Consider the following 13,844-nt stretch of genomic DNA (forward strand, 5'->3'; position numbering starts at 1 on the left):
AATATAGTCCATGGGTTACTACATGAAGCAGGGCCCTGGCCTTTTCAGTAGTGGCACCTCAGACCTGAAACATTGCTCCATATTGAGATCAGACTGCCCCCTATTGTTTTCTCTCAGGTAACGCCTTAAGATCTATTTGTTCTGATAGGCCTTTGGAGCACGAGGGAGTGGAAACTTATGAATAATTTAATGTGTTATATTGTATCATATATGGTATTTTATGCTGTAGTTTTAATGGTGTGTTGTTATGATTTATTATTAACAATAGCCGCAGCAGCAACACAGGAGCTACTTCCCTTCACAAACACCCAGGAAGGAGAAATGGAACATTGTATCCATACCTAATGCAAGTTCAAAGCTAAGAAATCACATGACATTGAGCTAGAACTTTGCAGGTGCGGGGTACGAATGACATGAAATCCATACTTTAGCTATTGAGGAGTTTCTTTTCTCTCCCACAGGTACTGTGAAGGCATCTATTAGTGCAGTGCTTCAACTTTTCTTCCTTTCCCAATTGGTGATGTAGTACATAATCTTCAAGAAGGCTAAAATCTTTACAGTCAGGTCCTCCAACTCCACTATCTCTCCACAAGGAGCATCTTCCATTTGAGACTTGCCACACCCACTAGGTGAAGTTAGCTAAATTGAGCACTTCTGAAAACACCCTCCTGCCTGTGCTTCCATACCAGATGCTTAGCATATATAAGCCCACTTGTAAACTGAATGGGATAGCTGGGAAATCAAGCAAATAGGGGATCTCTATGACACTGATGATGATGATGATAATGATAATAATTTATTATTTATACCCCGCCCAGAGTGGCTGGGCTTCCCCAGCCCGCTTGGCGGCTTCCAACAAAATATTAAAATACCGTAATACATCAGACATAAAAGCTTCCCTAAACACGGCTGCCTTCAGATATCTTCTAAAAGTCTGGTAGTTGTTGTTCTCTTTGACATCTGGTGGGAGGGCATTGCACAGGGAGGGCACCACTACCGAGAAGGCCCTCTGCCTGGTTCCCTGTAACTTGGCGTCTCGCAGTGAGGGAACCGCCAGAAGGCCCTTGGCGCTGGACCTCAGTGTCCGGGTAGAATGATGGGGGTGGAGACACTCCTTCAGATATACTGGACCGAGGCTGTTTAGGGCTTTAAAGGTCAGCACCAACACTCTTTCTCAACAAGGAAGGGGTCTAAATGGAAGAAAAGCCCAGATCTGTTGCATACTTTAATATGAATTCAATGGGCTTTTACACATGATCAAGTGTTTTTAGGCCTGCTGCTACAGTTAAGCATTTTCCACAACATACTTCAGTCAAGTGACTCATCATTCTTTGCAAAAGTAAAAATGGACATTGTGCTGAAAATAAGTTTACCGCAGAGCTCATTTATGCCCTTAAACATATTAAATAAATCAATGATCTCCAATGTTGTGCCAGCAACATGACTTCCCATTCTTCTCCCTCCCCCCCCAACAGCCCACCACTCTGTTCCAGAGGGTTGCCTTCTTGAAGTTTTGGGGGTGGGGTGGGAGCTGCAAGGGTGAGGAGAGGAAGCCGGAGTCCTGTTTATGCAAGTAGACATCAGCTACACAAGCCAACCATTATAGTTGGGTATCAACCTAGAAGTGTATTTCTGTTTCCTTAGGAACATAGGAAGTTGATTTATACATAGTCAGATCATTGGTCCATCTAACTCAGTATTGTCTACATGGACCGGCAGCAAATCTCCATGGTTTTAGACACAAGTCTTTCCCAGCCCTGCCAGGAGATGTCCAGGGAAAATACTTATTTTAAAAAATGAAAATTTAGACATAATCTGAACCACTTATATAAAATTGCTGGCACTGTGATAGTTTTTCTCCAGTTTTTCTCTGTGATAGTTGAAGGTTATTGTTTAATGGTTAAATAAAATCTTTATATCTTACATTTTCATCACAGCATGTGACAGTGAAAATACCTTCATACTGAAACTAATTTCAAGGCCATTAAAATGCGGATGAGAAATCATGTGCCACACATTATTCAAAGAAGGGATGCTTGATTTCCCCATGATCTCGGCAATTTTCTGACCTGGAGAAGAACCGTTCCACATATATGTGCACCTCTGACAAAATATAAACAGGGTTTTCCCTATCAAGGCTTACCATTATCATACTTTTCCTCTTAGAATAATTGCCTATGCACAAACTCTAGATGGCAACATTGCACTTGCTGTGTTTCTAAGGCAGACTCGTACAGTCAGTCCCCACACATAGTCTTTATCAACATTTTATGTGCCACAGATCTATAGCTTCTTATTATAAGTGTAATGAAGCAGAAGTTATTGAAGCATTTTATTGATTGCTCAGATCACAAGTTTACTGTCATACTGAATTGGCACCTTAGTCGCTGAAGCAAACTGCTGACACCTTTTTTAAAAAGTGACAACTACATCTATTTCATGACCAGAAATCCATTTTCATCTCTATCAAGACAAGAATGCAATTTTCACTTCATTTAACTGATGTTAGGCCTGCTCAAGGCATGACACTTTGGAAAAGACACAAGTGTAAGGTTCTTAAAATACTTCTAGTAACTAGAATGCAGCTTGGTTGCATGAAAATATAGAAGCTCGGCTCAAATCCATAACACAACTTACGTAACATGCTAAAAATCACTTATCAAAACCTAGAAAAGAAAGTGAGTTGATTTTCAAGTTCAGAATTTTAAAAAAAAAATTTAATGATATTTTAATAAGAATCTATGTTACTATACTACAGGTTTACTATGTCTGGCTGTTTTAACAAAAAAAAGTTTTCTTTTATCATTCTGCAAAGCCGCCTTCTTTGTCCCAGGCCACACCACAGGGATGCAAAGGTTGTTGCCCTGTTACCAAATTTCTACTGTATACAGAAAAATCATAACACCAGCACTTCAATGTTGTGCTTGTCTAAAGTGCTGACCATTTTTCAAAAACATTAGTCAAAACTATAAAGTTTACAATCAGTAATAAATCGCAACATATATTTCGCTGAAATCTTTTTGTTACAGGTAACAACAACATCTTTATCCGCTTTCTAAGTTTATTTTAAAGCAATAATTCACCACACAAAACTCTGTAGAACTCCATCATCTTCGCAAAGTTTTGAAAAATTAAATGCTACATTTAATTTAAGTTAAATATCTCAGCATAATACAGTTATTATGCAAAACGCCATAAAAAGATGTAACTATAACTTTTTATAATGTAAAAATAACACTCTAGTATAATACTATATGCCACCATCAGACTCAATCATTATTATGTATTATACAAATCCGATATCAAGGGTAACATATTAGACCATGGACACTCAGAGGTTAAAGACTAAAACAAAGTTATGCAGTTATTCATGTTTAACAAAAACTAGTATTTATGTGCAGCAACTGTAAATCAAAGAGTTACAAAATGCCAAATAATGTATTAACCTTTTCGTGACACAAATAAGCACATTTTGTTTAAAAGCAACAACACCCCAAAGTAACCTCTGAGCTCAAGCAGGACTGCTTATCAAATTATATGACAAAGGATGCTGAAAATGAATATTGTGAAACTGTTTAAAGAATGAAATAATGCATCTAGCAAAATAATTTGTATTCAAATTATGAAGCATATTTCCTTTAATGCTTCATTTATGATGAATAGGGTCTGCGGCGACATAAAACCCTGTCACTATTTTTAGTGGGAAAATTGTGAAGATTAAAAAAGGAAAAAAATGCTTGCTGATTTCATTATTAAAATATTTTTGGCATATTACACCTTCTTTTAAAGATATAATATACAGTGCCACTTAACACAAATATTTCTCTCTTTTGTTTGTTAAAAACTTTTTTCTTAAGCTGCTTGGCCTACACCTAAAATACATAATTCAAAAATATTTATGTAATTGGGTTGGAAAAAGCTGAAGAGCTCAATACTACATCTTTCTGTCTCTCAGAACAAGAATTAGTTTACCATGCAGAATGGTCGCTATTTTTTATCCCAGGGAGTAAGAGATACAAAATGGCTATGGTAATATCTCTTACTGGATCCACCACTTACCCTTTGTGTCACCTTACCCATGTTTTGTGCCTTGCTGATCTTAGTGACAGACAGGACTAATTGTTTACTATGTGAGCCTAAAGGACAGAAATGTTTAAGAATCATTAATATCATTTAAAAAGGTATTTCAATCTTCTCTTTGGCCTCTGTTTAGCTGTGCTAGGATTGTGAATGACAGCTTCCCTGCTTGAAGCACAGGGAACGCACAGCCTTCCTCATTCACTGATCACACTATGGCCTTTTCACACGTTCCTTCCACAGTAGTGTTTGTCCCCAAACACTGGGGCTCAGCACAATGACATTCCTGTTCAACACCCCCACCAACAGCACAACTACATATCAAGAATGCTAATGAGACAGGACAGCCCCTTCACTGGAAGTGTTAACTGCACTTCATGCTTGCATGTTTATGCTATTTCCACACTTGCTAATGAATTTTTAATATTCCAAGCATAGCTTTGAACAATTTCATCCTGCAGAAATTGCAGCTCGAAGTAAAGGCACTTAAATACACACTGTCAAAGCAAAGTTATTAGCTCTTTTATCATATTTGCCGTTAAATACAGAAAACAAGATGTGATCTTTTAGGTCTAAATTAAGGCGCACAAATCAAGAAAACAAGAGGTTTAAACACACACTCGTTCTAGCACCTAAATACGCCACATTGTAAAGAAATATAAAATTCTCAGGAGCATTCGTAGATTTTAAGGGAAGCGTTCACTTCCTGAAAATCACTTATCACACGTCTCAGCCAAATGCTCACAGGACACTGTGATTTTAAAGTATGACTTCTAGAATACAAAATATTACTGTAATCTTAGTATTTCTACTATTATTTTTTTGTGGGGGGGACATTTTCTCTTGTCTTCAAGAAGTTGTAAGTTCCAAAACGTATCATTTTTCCTTAATCCACCCTAAACATTTTCAGTAAAAGGCCTGTAAAAAGTATTCACACTTTTTATGCCATGGACACAGTGTTGCTGACATGTAAAGTAGACCTGCAGAGAAAGTGGTATGTTGTGACCACGCTTTGTGCATATTATTTCAGATGGACTGAAAAGCAGAAGGAATATTTTAATAGTGTAAATACCTACTGCTACGCAGGTTTCGTCTGCATGCCCCAATGGAACAAAATTAACTGGAAGGTATTGCTTCAACATTTGAAATGCTTTCTTTTTAATTAAAAAGGATAACGTTAAGGTAACTGAAAACAAAGGCAGGGTACAGCTAAGTCAAACCTGAGCTGAGAAACAATCACGCTTCCTCTGAGCACACACAGCATCATCAAAAAGCCACTCTCTCAAAACAGTTTGCCTAGGCAAAACAATAGCCACTAAAGCCTTTTGACCTGGTGTGCTAGTTTATCACAGGTGAGAAAAACATACGGTACAAGTGCTGATGAGGCACTCACATGACACATGTCAGCACAGCCACATTCCTCATTGGGTGGACTAACTAGTCTGAACAATCAAAAACCTTCTGGCAAGAACAGAAGAGTAGGGCCCAGCTGCATGGCATGCCTGTGAGCTGCGTGGCATGCTTGGTCTGGTTCCTTCTGCTGATGCATTAAAGAAGAGATTGGTTACAGCTGTGCATTGGGACATAGCTATGGAGGGCACACAGAGGTACAAGCGAATTTTGACAATGGCCTGTGATCCAAACAGGGCTGTGCAAGAACATAAAACACTTGCAAGTGTGCACAGGGAGAATGCTTTTCCACGCCATCTGTGGCCCGTTGCCCACACTGAATGTTTCTGCAGAGTGTCCTCTGGCCTTTAAGAATTAGTAGTTTTTCAAGATGCAACTGACTGGAGCCAGAAGAGGGAGGCTTAGTGTGGAAAGAGTGCATGTAAACTATTGTGCTCTGTTCTTTGGGCCAGATGCAGTTATTAAAAATTGCATATTATGGGGAAAGGGGGAGGGGACAGAAATATTTCAGAATATGCTTAACCAAAATAAAGCGATTTTAAGTATTTGAAATACTTAAGATACCAGTGTTAAAATCTTAAGTTACATGAAAAGGGCAACCATTACTAAACATGGGACTTCAGTTGTATTTATTCTTACTGTACTGTTGTAAGCGTAACTTACTGTGATCAACAGCCATAGCAAATATTCTTCACCTGGGTATAACTTTTATATTTTAGAACTGTCTAATATTATCTCTCTTTTTACTTCTAAACACTGAAATAAGTTTAAAATGGTATCCGCTTTTATAAAAGCAAAAAAGGGTTCTGAATCAAACTCAAACTTTTACTGTTACTAGTTTATGACTCTTAAAACCCAAAGCACTATGAATAGCAGATGCCCTTTGTTCTATATTAATTTGGTGCAAAATTATGATTACTGAAACAAAACTGAATTTCATTTGAGAGATATTTTTCATTACAGAAAAGAATGTCTTTCTGGTATAGACCATTTCTACTTCTCTATGTTTTGCACCAAAGCTGCCTTTTACAAGTGAAGTAAAAACTTTAAAAATAAGGACCAAATAAGGATCAAGTGTAGTTCCTCCCCCACCCCCTCCACCAGTATTAAAATGGGTCAAGCATTTGCTGAAAGAAGGCTCCTTTGCCTGTTTCTGTATTCTTGATTACTTTTTGTAGATCCCCATCAGCTCAGGACAAAACAGTTTATTTCAAAGTAAATGATCATTTCTCTTTATGAACCTAACAGCAGGAGGTGCTGTATAAACAGCATGACTGACATCCGCTTCCTCCCCCCCCCTTCATGAAGACTGAGAGCATGATGCATTCATCTTTTAGTATGTGACTCAATATATCTTGTAAATCTCAGTTTAAGATGCAATATTAATTCTTGCTCTGATAACTTTTCATGCCAAGCATTTCAAGCACTTAAAAAAAATAACAAGCAAACTATACTAAAACTAACAGTTCTGAAAAGGCATACAAAATTTGTTCAGTTTAGCTCAATAGCACCAATATGCATTAAAACATATTTCTAAAAGGTTAAAAAGAATACTGGCTTGCAGTGCAGACCAAATGCAAACTAACTACATTCAATACCTTTCATCTATAAACACACATACACACACAAAATAAATCTCTGTGCTGGGTATAGAATGTAAATGTATTTTAGATGCCTAACAGATTTCTCATGCAAATTGCTGAAGGCTGCTCCTCAAAGTAAAACATTAAGAAAATGACAAAACATTAAGAAAAATGTTATGTTTACATGATTTTACATTTAACATATCTTAACTATATTTCAGTTCTAGTTATTTCTACATGGGGGGATGAAATGAATTCTGAGAAACTGCAGATGTTTCACTATTAGTGACCCTATCCTAAATAGCTATATATAATTTCCTTAGAAGGAGATGTGCAGCACAAAAAGATTAGGCATACAACACAATGAAAGGCATACACAATTAACTCCGTTATTGTTGGCTTTGAGATTACAGGAGAAATACTTCATCTACCTATTGCGTATAAGAGCTCATGTAATACATGCCAGCCTTCCTTATGACACAGTGCCAATCACAGCCTTACTACAACTAGTGCATTTCATATCAAAGAAAAAGCAGCTGTTTAAAGACGTGGGATAACTCACCTGATCACAGTAGTTTTTAGCAGACTTTAATCGCTGGTGCAAGGCCAACAGTACTCCTTGGATATATATCTTTGCTCCAGAGGGGCTGAAACCTTCTCCCTTAGAGACCCAAAGAGGTCCTCGCAGAGGTGTGATGGAATTTTGCAGGCATTTGTCCAGCAGAGGAACTATACAAGGGGAAGGAAAAGGGGGAGAAAGGCATTCTTTTGACCCAGCTGAAACACACAGTCTGAAATGCATCCCCAAACCCACAACTCTTAACATCTATTATTTATATCTGACCTGGGTTAAGTCTTAGAAAAACAGATCCTGCATTTCGAGTGGCCACCATGAAGGATGTATTTATATTGAGACACCCCCCATGTAAGACTCATAAGCCTTGTGAGCACACCTGAATAGTTTTGAAGTGTGTCTAACTAGCTGCACAGAGTGTCATGGTGTGCACTGATTGCCTTATCTTCTCATTTATCACAGATGAGTTGGAACCAACCTTGCTGAAATCTACTGGCATTGTCCTGATAAAATTGCAAGCTCCATGTTGTTTCAGAGCAGTGCTTCCTGTCAATGAGTGTATATGTTTATAGATCAAGCATTTTACACGGCTGATAATTACTAAAATAGAAACAGTTTTATAAAGAAATTTTTACTATCATCTTTTTTATTATTTGCATTCAAAGCAAGTAACTTCCAAAACAAATAAAACTGCTTAGTATAGCATTGCTGTTCTTTTGATTGAAGTTGATGGGGGAGTGGAGAGCAGGACAACACGTATGTAGCATGTAAGGCACTGGGTGACAACATATGCTTTCTCTTCTATCATCATTTCCTAAAATATGTTTGAAAAACAGACCAAACTTTTCAGACGGTAGGCAAATGTTTTTACACTAGTAACGATGGGTATCTTAACTACACTGTGTGGTACAATCTCTTTATTATTATCAGTAAATCCTGAAGCCAAAATATGCTTATTTCTCCCTTGGCTCTGCATCACAGATACTAGCAGATTTCAGAATATGAAGAAAGCTTATTTCACTTTATTAACCTGTGTGCTCATAAATTAAAGGAGTGGGTGAATCCCCACCCCACCCCACCCCACTCTGATAAAACTTAAGTATTTCCCCAGAATTTTAGTGGAATGAAGGATCTGTGCGCAGCCGCCGCCCCCAAAGGGTGCTGCCCCCAGAAGGGCCTCTTTGTAAATGCAGTTTGCCCCATGCAGATGCTTGCCCTCCAGCTGACCTGATTCAGCAGGGAACTCCTACACTGAATCCTGGTGAGCCTTGGCACAAATTAAGCTCAAAGGCTGAGGGAGAAGGAGAGTCTTCCTATAATTAGAAGACGGCAGGAAGGGGGAGGTGAATCTAGCTTTGTGAAGGGTTGCTGGAGGGAAAGGGTGAGGGACTAAGAGTGGATTTGTGTTTGAAGGAGAACAGAATACCTGCATTCTGTGGTTACAACCTTTGGGCAATAGGTGAGGGTCAATGCTTATTTCTAAAGAGAAGCGCTGGACATTTAGTGTGCTCACGTGAGACAGAAATGTCTTCACTTTATAAGTCCTGCTTCTTCACTATAAATGTGTGTGGTCGGGGAGACTGCAGTTTCTCGAGGGTTAAGTGAAAAGCACTCTGCACATGCTTGCACACATATTGTTCCTTAATTCTAAGTGAGCGGGGTTGCACTCTAGATTACTTACTTCTGCTTAAGTATTCTTTACCATGTGACCAGTCTTGATCTAGTTTCCTATTGCCATAAATAGCCTCAAAAGTTTAGAGACTAAGTTACAGAAAAGCAATATAATCTTGTGGTAATTTTGGACTCCCTCCCCCCTCCCAGAAATCCTGTTTTGTGCCACTAACTGCTTTTTACTTATGCTCCCTGGCCACGAGCAACATTTTATCAGCGAGGGGCCCATGATACGATGAGTGGGGGCAGGGAGGTCTGAGGTGAGACAGTCAACCTCTCCAGTCACCAATGGCCAAAGGTATTTCCTTCACCTCCTTCTTACTCCTACACCCAGCAGTGTGCTTCATGAATAAGTCACTAGAAGCAAAGCCTCCATGTCTGCAAGCAGGGAACCAACCAGAAGCCAGATCTTCAAAACAGAAGTGTTGTGTTAGGATCAAAGTACAAAAACACAAGAGGAAATAGGGATCAGACAGGGGGGATGGGTGTGTTTTTTCTTGTGCTACCTCACTTATAGGTGGGTCTTACCCTTATTAATACTCACATATATGAGAGACAGAGCTTTCTTCCAGACAAAACAACTGACTGTTTACATGGGGTAGAACAGAGAAATTTCTGTTTGTTGGGTGGGGGGTTTAGAGGAACACCTGAGGTGGAGATTATCCCAAAATGCAACCAATGGGGGTAATTATATACACATTCACACAATTGGACAGGTAGAGAGACTGTGGTCCAAGCTGCATAAGATACAAAATTTTCCAGTTGAGTTTCCCCCACCCACCCCTGCAGGCCAGCTTTGACAGGTGGGGACTCACATATCAATCATCTGATGTCATAATGAGGTCAGGTGACTGACAAGTGAGTGATCCCACCTACATGTCAAGTTGAATGGGGGGTGCTTCTTCACAGAGGTAATGCACTGATGAAGCAGCACTCAGCAGGACTAAACTCTCTGCTCATGAGTTGATGAGCAAATACTTCAGTCCTGGTCTCTGCAGGAGTCAGGTCATAATTTAACCCTCTGCTCATCAGTTAATGAGTTTGGGTGAAATCCACCTGCTTCGGCTGTGTGTGCCACCTATCTGGAGAGAATTGGAGGGATGAGGCCTGTGGCGTTTGTCCTCCTAGGTATGTCATAAGGAAAGGGTTAACTAAGTGTAAAATGACTAACCAATAGGAACCCAAGGGGAGGAGTTAGAGTTGTTAAGAAGTCAGTGTGGAGTTAGAGAAGAGAGAGAGAGGATAAGTCTGTGGGTTGGGTTAGTCTGATGTGAGAGAGTGAGAGAATATGTTAAGAGGAGTCAGTCAAACAGTTGAGATAATTAGTCAGAAGGTATTAGGAAGATATAGGCCGGTAAAGAAACTAAAGTTAAGAAACTGACAAGAATTTTATCTGAGAAACCATAAACTTGTTAACGCTTGTAAAATAAACTTGTTTATTTGGTTCAATTTTAATAACTGTCTGGACTCAGTGTGTACCCGAGAGTAACGGGTTGGTGGCAGTGCGGAAGCGGGCACAGTGGTGGCACAGGGATCAATAGACCGTCAAACGTCCAGGGACCCTGTGTGATCGCCACACAGCCAATGGAGAAATGACACCCACATATCAATGACAGCCATCATCACTTTTATTTTCCCCAAGCACCTATTGGTGTGGCCATCCACTCCCTCTAGTGCTGAGACGCTGCCACCCGCCCCAATGCTTCCCTTTTAACTTGTGTGGGCAGCAGCCAGTGCTGATCAGCTCCCTCTCAAATTTGCTGTGATCCCTGTTGGGTGTTGAGAAGACCATGCCTGAACTTAAACCACACCACTGATTCCTGTGCCGGCTGTGACATGGATCACTCATTGGTAGTGAGCAAGATCCATCTTCAGCCAAAGAAGGCCCATAGTACAAAGCATAAAGCATAAATAGTCGGAGCCGAACTTTTTGAAAGCTTGTCTGATTCTGTTAAACAAGCTCTACTGAACTGCTCCAAAGATAGTGTGGAAGCAAGGTGGAACCACATCCAATAGGCCAGTGTTTCCCAACCTTGGGCCTCCAGCTGTTTTTGGACTACAACTCCCATCATCCCTAGCTAGCAAGACCAGTGGTCAGGGATGATGGGAATTGTAGTTCAAAAACAGCTGGAGGCCCAAGGTTGGGAAACACTGCAATAGGCACTCTACATACAACACAGCTAGGTCCTCCTTTGGCAAAAGAGAGCAACAGAGCCCAGACTGGTTTGAGGCCTGCATAAAAGACATGAAACCTGCTGTTGCTGCAAAGTGTGAGCCTCTCTTCAACTACAAGTGTGCACCCTGCAAAAAGACCCTTGCTACATGGAGAAAGGCAAGTGATAAAGGCAAGTGATGCCCAGCAGAATGCACCGCTGAAAACCTTTTCGGGAGAGATCATCACAGACCACAGCAACAAAGCAATGGACAGAGTACTATCCAGAACGGTACTCGCAGCAAAAAGTGGACTCTGACATAGTCAACAGTATCCAGACTCTGTTTGTCTTGGAAATGCTGGATGTCCCTCCTGTGCCTGAAGACAGAAAGGTCATGCCATGGTGCCTCTGTAGCAGCACAAGTGGATGCATTCATCGGTCCCAGCTGCAACAAAATGTGTCTCTCCCACTTCGGTCTCAACAGCTACAACAGGCACTACAACCTTTCAACAGCTTGACCTCACCCCCAAAGACGCACTCCTCCATTGTCTCCTGAAAGAGACGGGTGCCAACAAGATTCCTGGTTAATTTCCAAGCATGATTTAAAATACTAGTGTTTAACTTGAAGCCCTATGCGGCTTGAGACCCAAATACCTGAAGGACCATCATGTTGACATCAATTTGGCTCAGGCAATGAGGATTTTATCAGTAGCTTCCTCTGAGTGAGGCAACTGGAGAGAGGCCCTTCTATTGTGGGACCCCATCTGTGGAATAGGGTTACCAGGCTACTCTGAAGTCATTTTAGAGCCATATTTTTCAAGATCTTTTAAACCCCTCCTGTTTTATTGCTGTTTTATGTTTCCATTTCTGTTTTGTTTTATATTATAAATATTTTATTGATTTATTCTTTTAATTTTGTAAATCACCTGAACATTTTTATAACTTTCAAAATTTAAATCACCTGATATTGTATCAAAAAGTGTGATACAAATATCACAACTCAGAATACCAGGTGTAAACTATCCATTCAAGTCTATTGGACAAAGTTATCTTAAGTGAAAGTGCTACAGCGCCAAATCATATTTGGGTCAGAGCAGCTGAAAGTTATCACTTACTGTCTGACTGACCTCACATGCTCACACTTTCCCCCCAAAACATGCACAAAACTGTTCAAATGCTGTTTGAATTCAGGGATTCTACTGGGAGGCAGATAGGTAACTTCAAACGCAACAGGTCTCTCCTTGTCTGCTTTGCACAGGATGAAGGTTACAAGTGATCTGTGAAATTCTGGCTTACCATGTGAAACAGCCTTCCTTTCGAGCACTTATATAAATGTGGGAAGGTTCTTTTTCACCAGTAAGAAATGTTCAAATAAATACAGGATCCTCCCAGTTCATTAGTTAGCTTCTACCTGAAGTGCTTGGAACTGGAATGCATTAAGCCCAAGATCCACTCCTGACCTGAACCAAGGTAGAATTCTAAGACCAAATAACACTCTACCTTCTCTGTCAGAGGCAGGATACTTCTGAACAGCAGTTACTAGGAGCTGCAGGAGTACTGCTGCACTCAGGTCTTGCTTGTGCATTTCCCATAGACATCTGATTGGTTACTGTGAGAACAGGATGCTGGACTAGATAGGCCACTGACATGATCCAGCAAGCTCTTTTTTGCGTTCTTAACATTTTAACAGTCCCCAATGAAAGATTAAATTGACGTGGGAATGTTGACATTAGTAGTGGAAGTGCATTGGAAAAATCACCCTCATTTATGGGAACTGTTAAGACTGTGCTTTTAAGGCACAAACCAGTTATTGTTCTGATGAGGAAAGCAGGTTTAAACAACAAATTGGTTTGTAACCATTTTAGAAAAGTAGGAAAATGCAAGTGTATTGCTATATGACAAGAAATATATGAAAAGGTATACTCTATAAATAGAAAGAGGGCTATCTGGTTTTGAGAAGTCCATTTTACAGGGGGGGGGGCGTGTTTTGGAGGTTCTGGGAACTCTCAGGAAGTTTTCTATTTAAGAAGAAAAATAATTGTCTCTAAAAAGACAAGTTGATCCACAGCATGTTAAATCAAAGGGAATAAAAGCCAACACAATCCATCTCATTCCCTCAACTAAAATTCAAATAAGGAAAAGTACTATTTTGAATTATGAGACTGGAGGTGGGGGGGAGCCAGACACACACTGTGACCATTATCCAGACTGTTAGCCTACTGCTTCAGCGGACTTCCATAATGCAACAACACTTCCTCCCACAAAATCAGCTGCAGGGGGTTGAGGGACCATCAGGGACAGATTTTGGGAATGTGGGCAGAGGAAATGCAAGTCCTGTTGTACCAGAGGAACTAAACACACAAAGCATTGGATAAT

The 13,844-nt window shown here is 40.1% G+C and overlaps 1 protein-coding gene across 6 annotated transcripts in view; it reads right to left on the reverse strand.

Moving 5' to 3' along the window:
- DCDC1 (doublecortin domain containing 1) overlaps positions 1-13,844 on the reverse strand; it is a 246,701-nt gene that overhangs the window by 187,456 nt on the left and 45,401 nt on the right. For all 6 annotated transcript variants that reach the window (XR_014516364.1, XM_083462254.1, XM_083462253.1 and 3 more), the window contains exon 8: positions 7,633-7,799. Coding sequence is in view for 5 of the 6 variants with exons in the window: in XM_083462254.1 (XP_083318380.1) it covers positions 7,633-7,799 (167 nt within the window). In the remaining variant the exon portion in view is untranslated. The remainder of the gene's footprint in view (positions 1-7,632; positions 7,800-13,844) is intronic.

Source organism: Podarcis liolepis, assembly GCF_965112155.1.
Source record: "Podarcis liolepis genome assembly, chromosome: 1".
In the NCBI taxonomy this organism is placed as follows: Eukaryota; Metazoa; Chordata; class Lepidosauria; order Squamata; family Lacertidae; genus Podarcis; species Podarcis liolepis.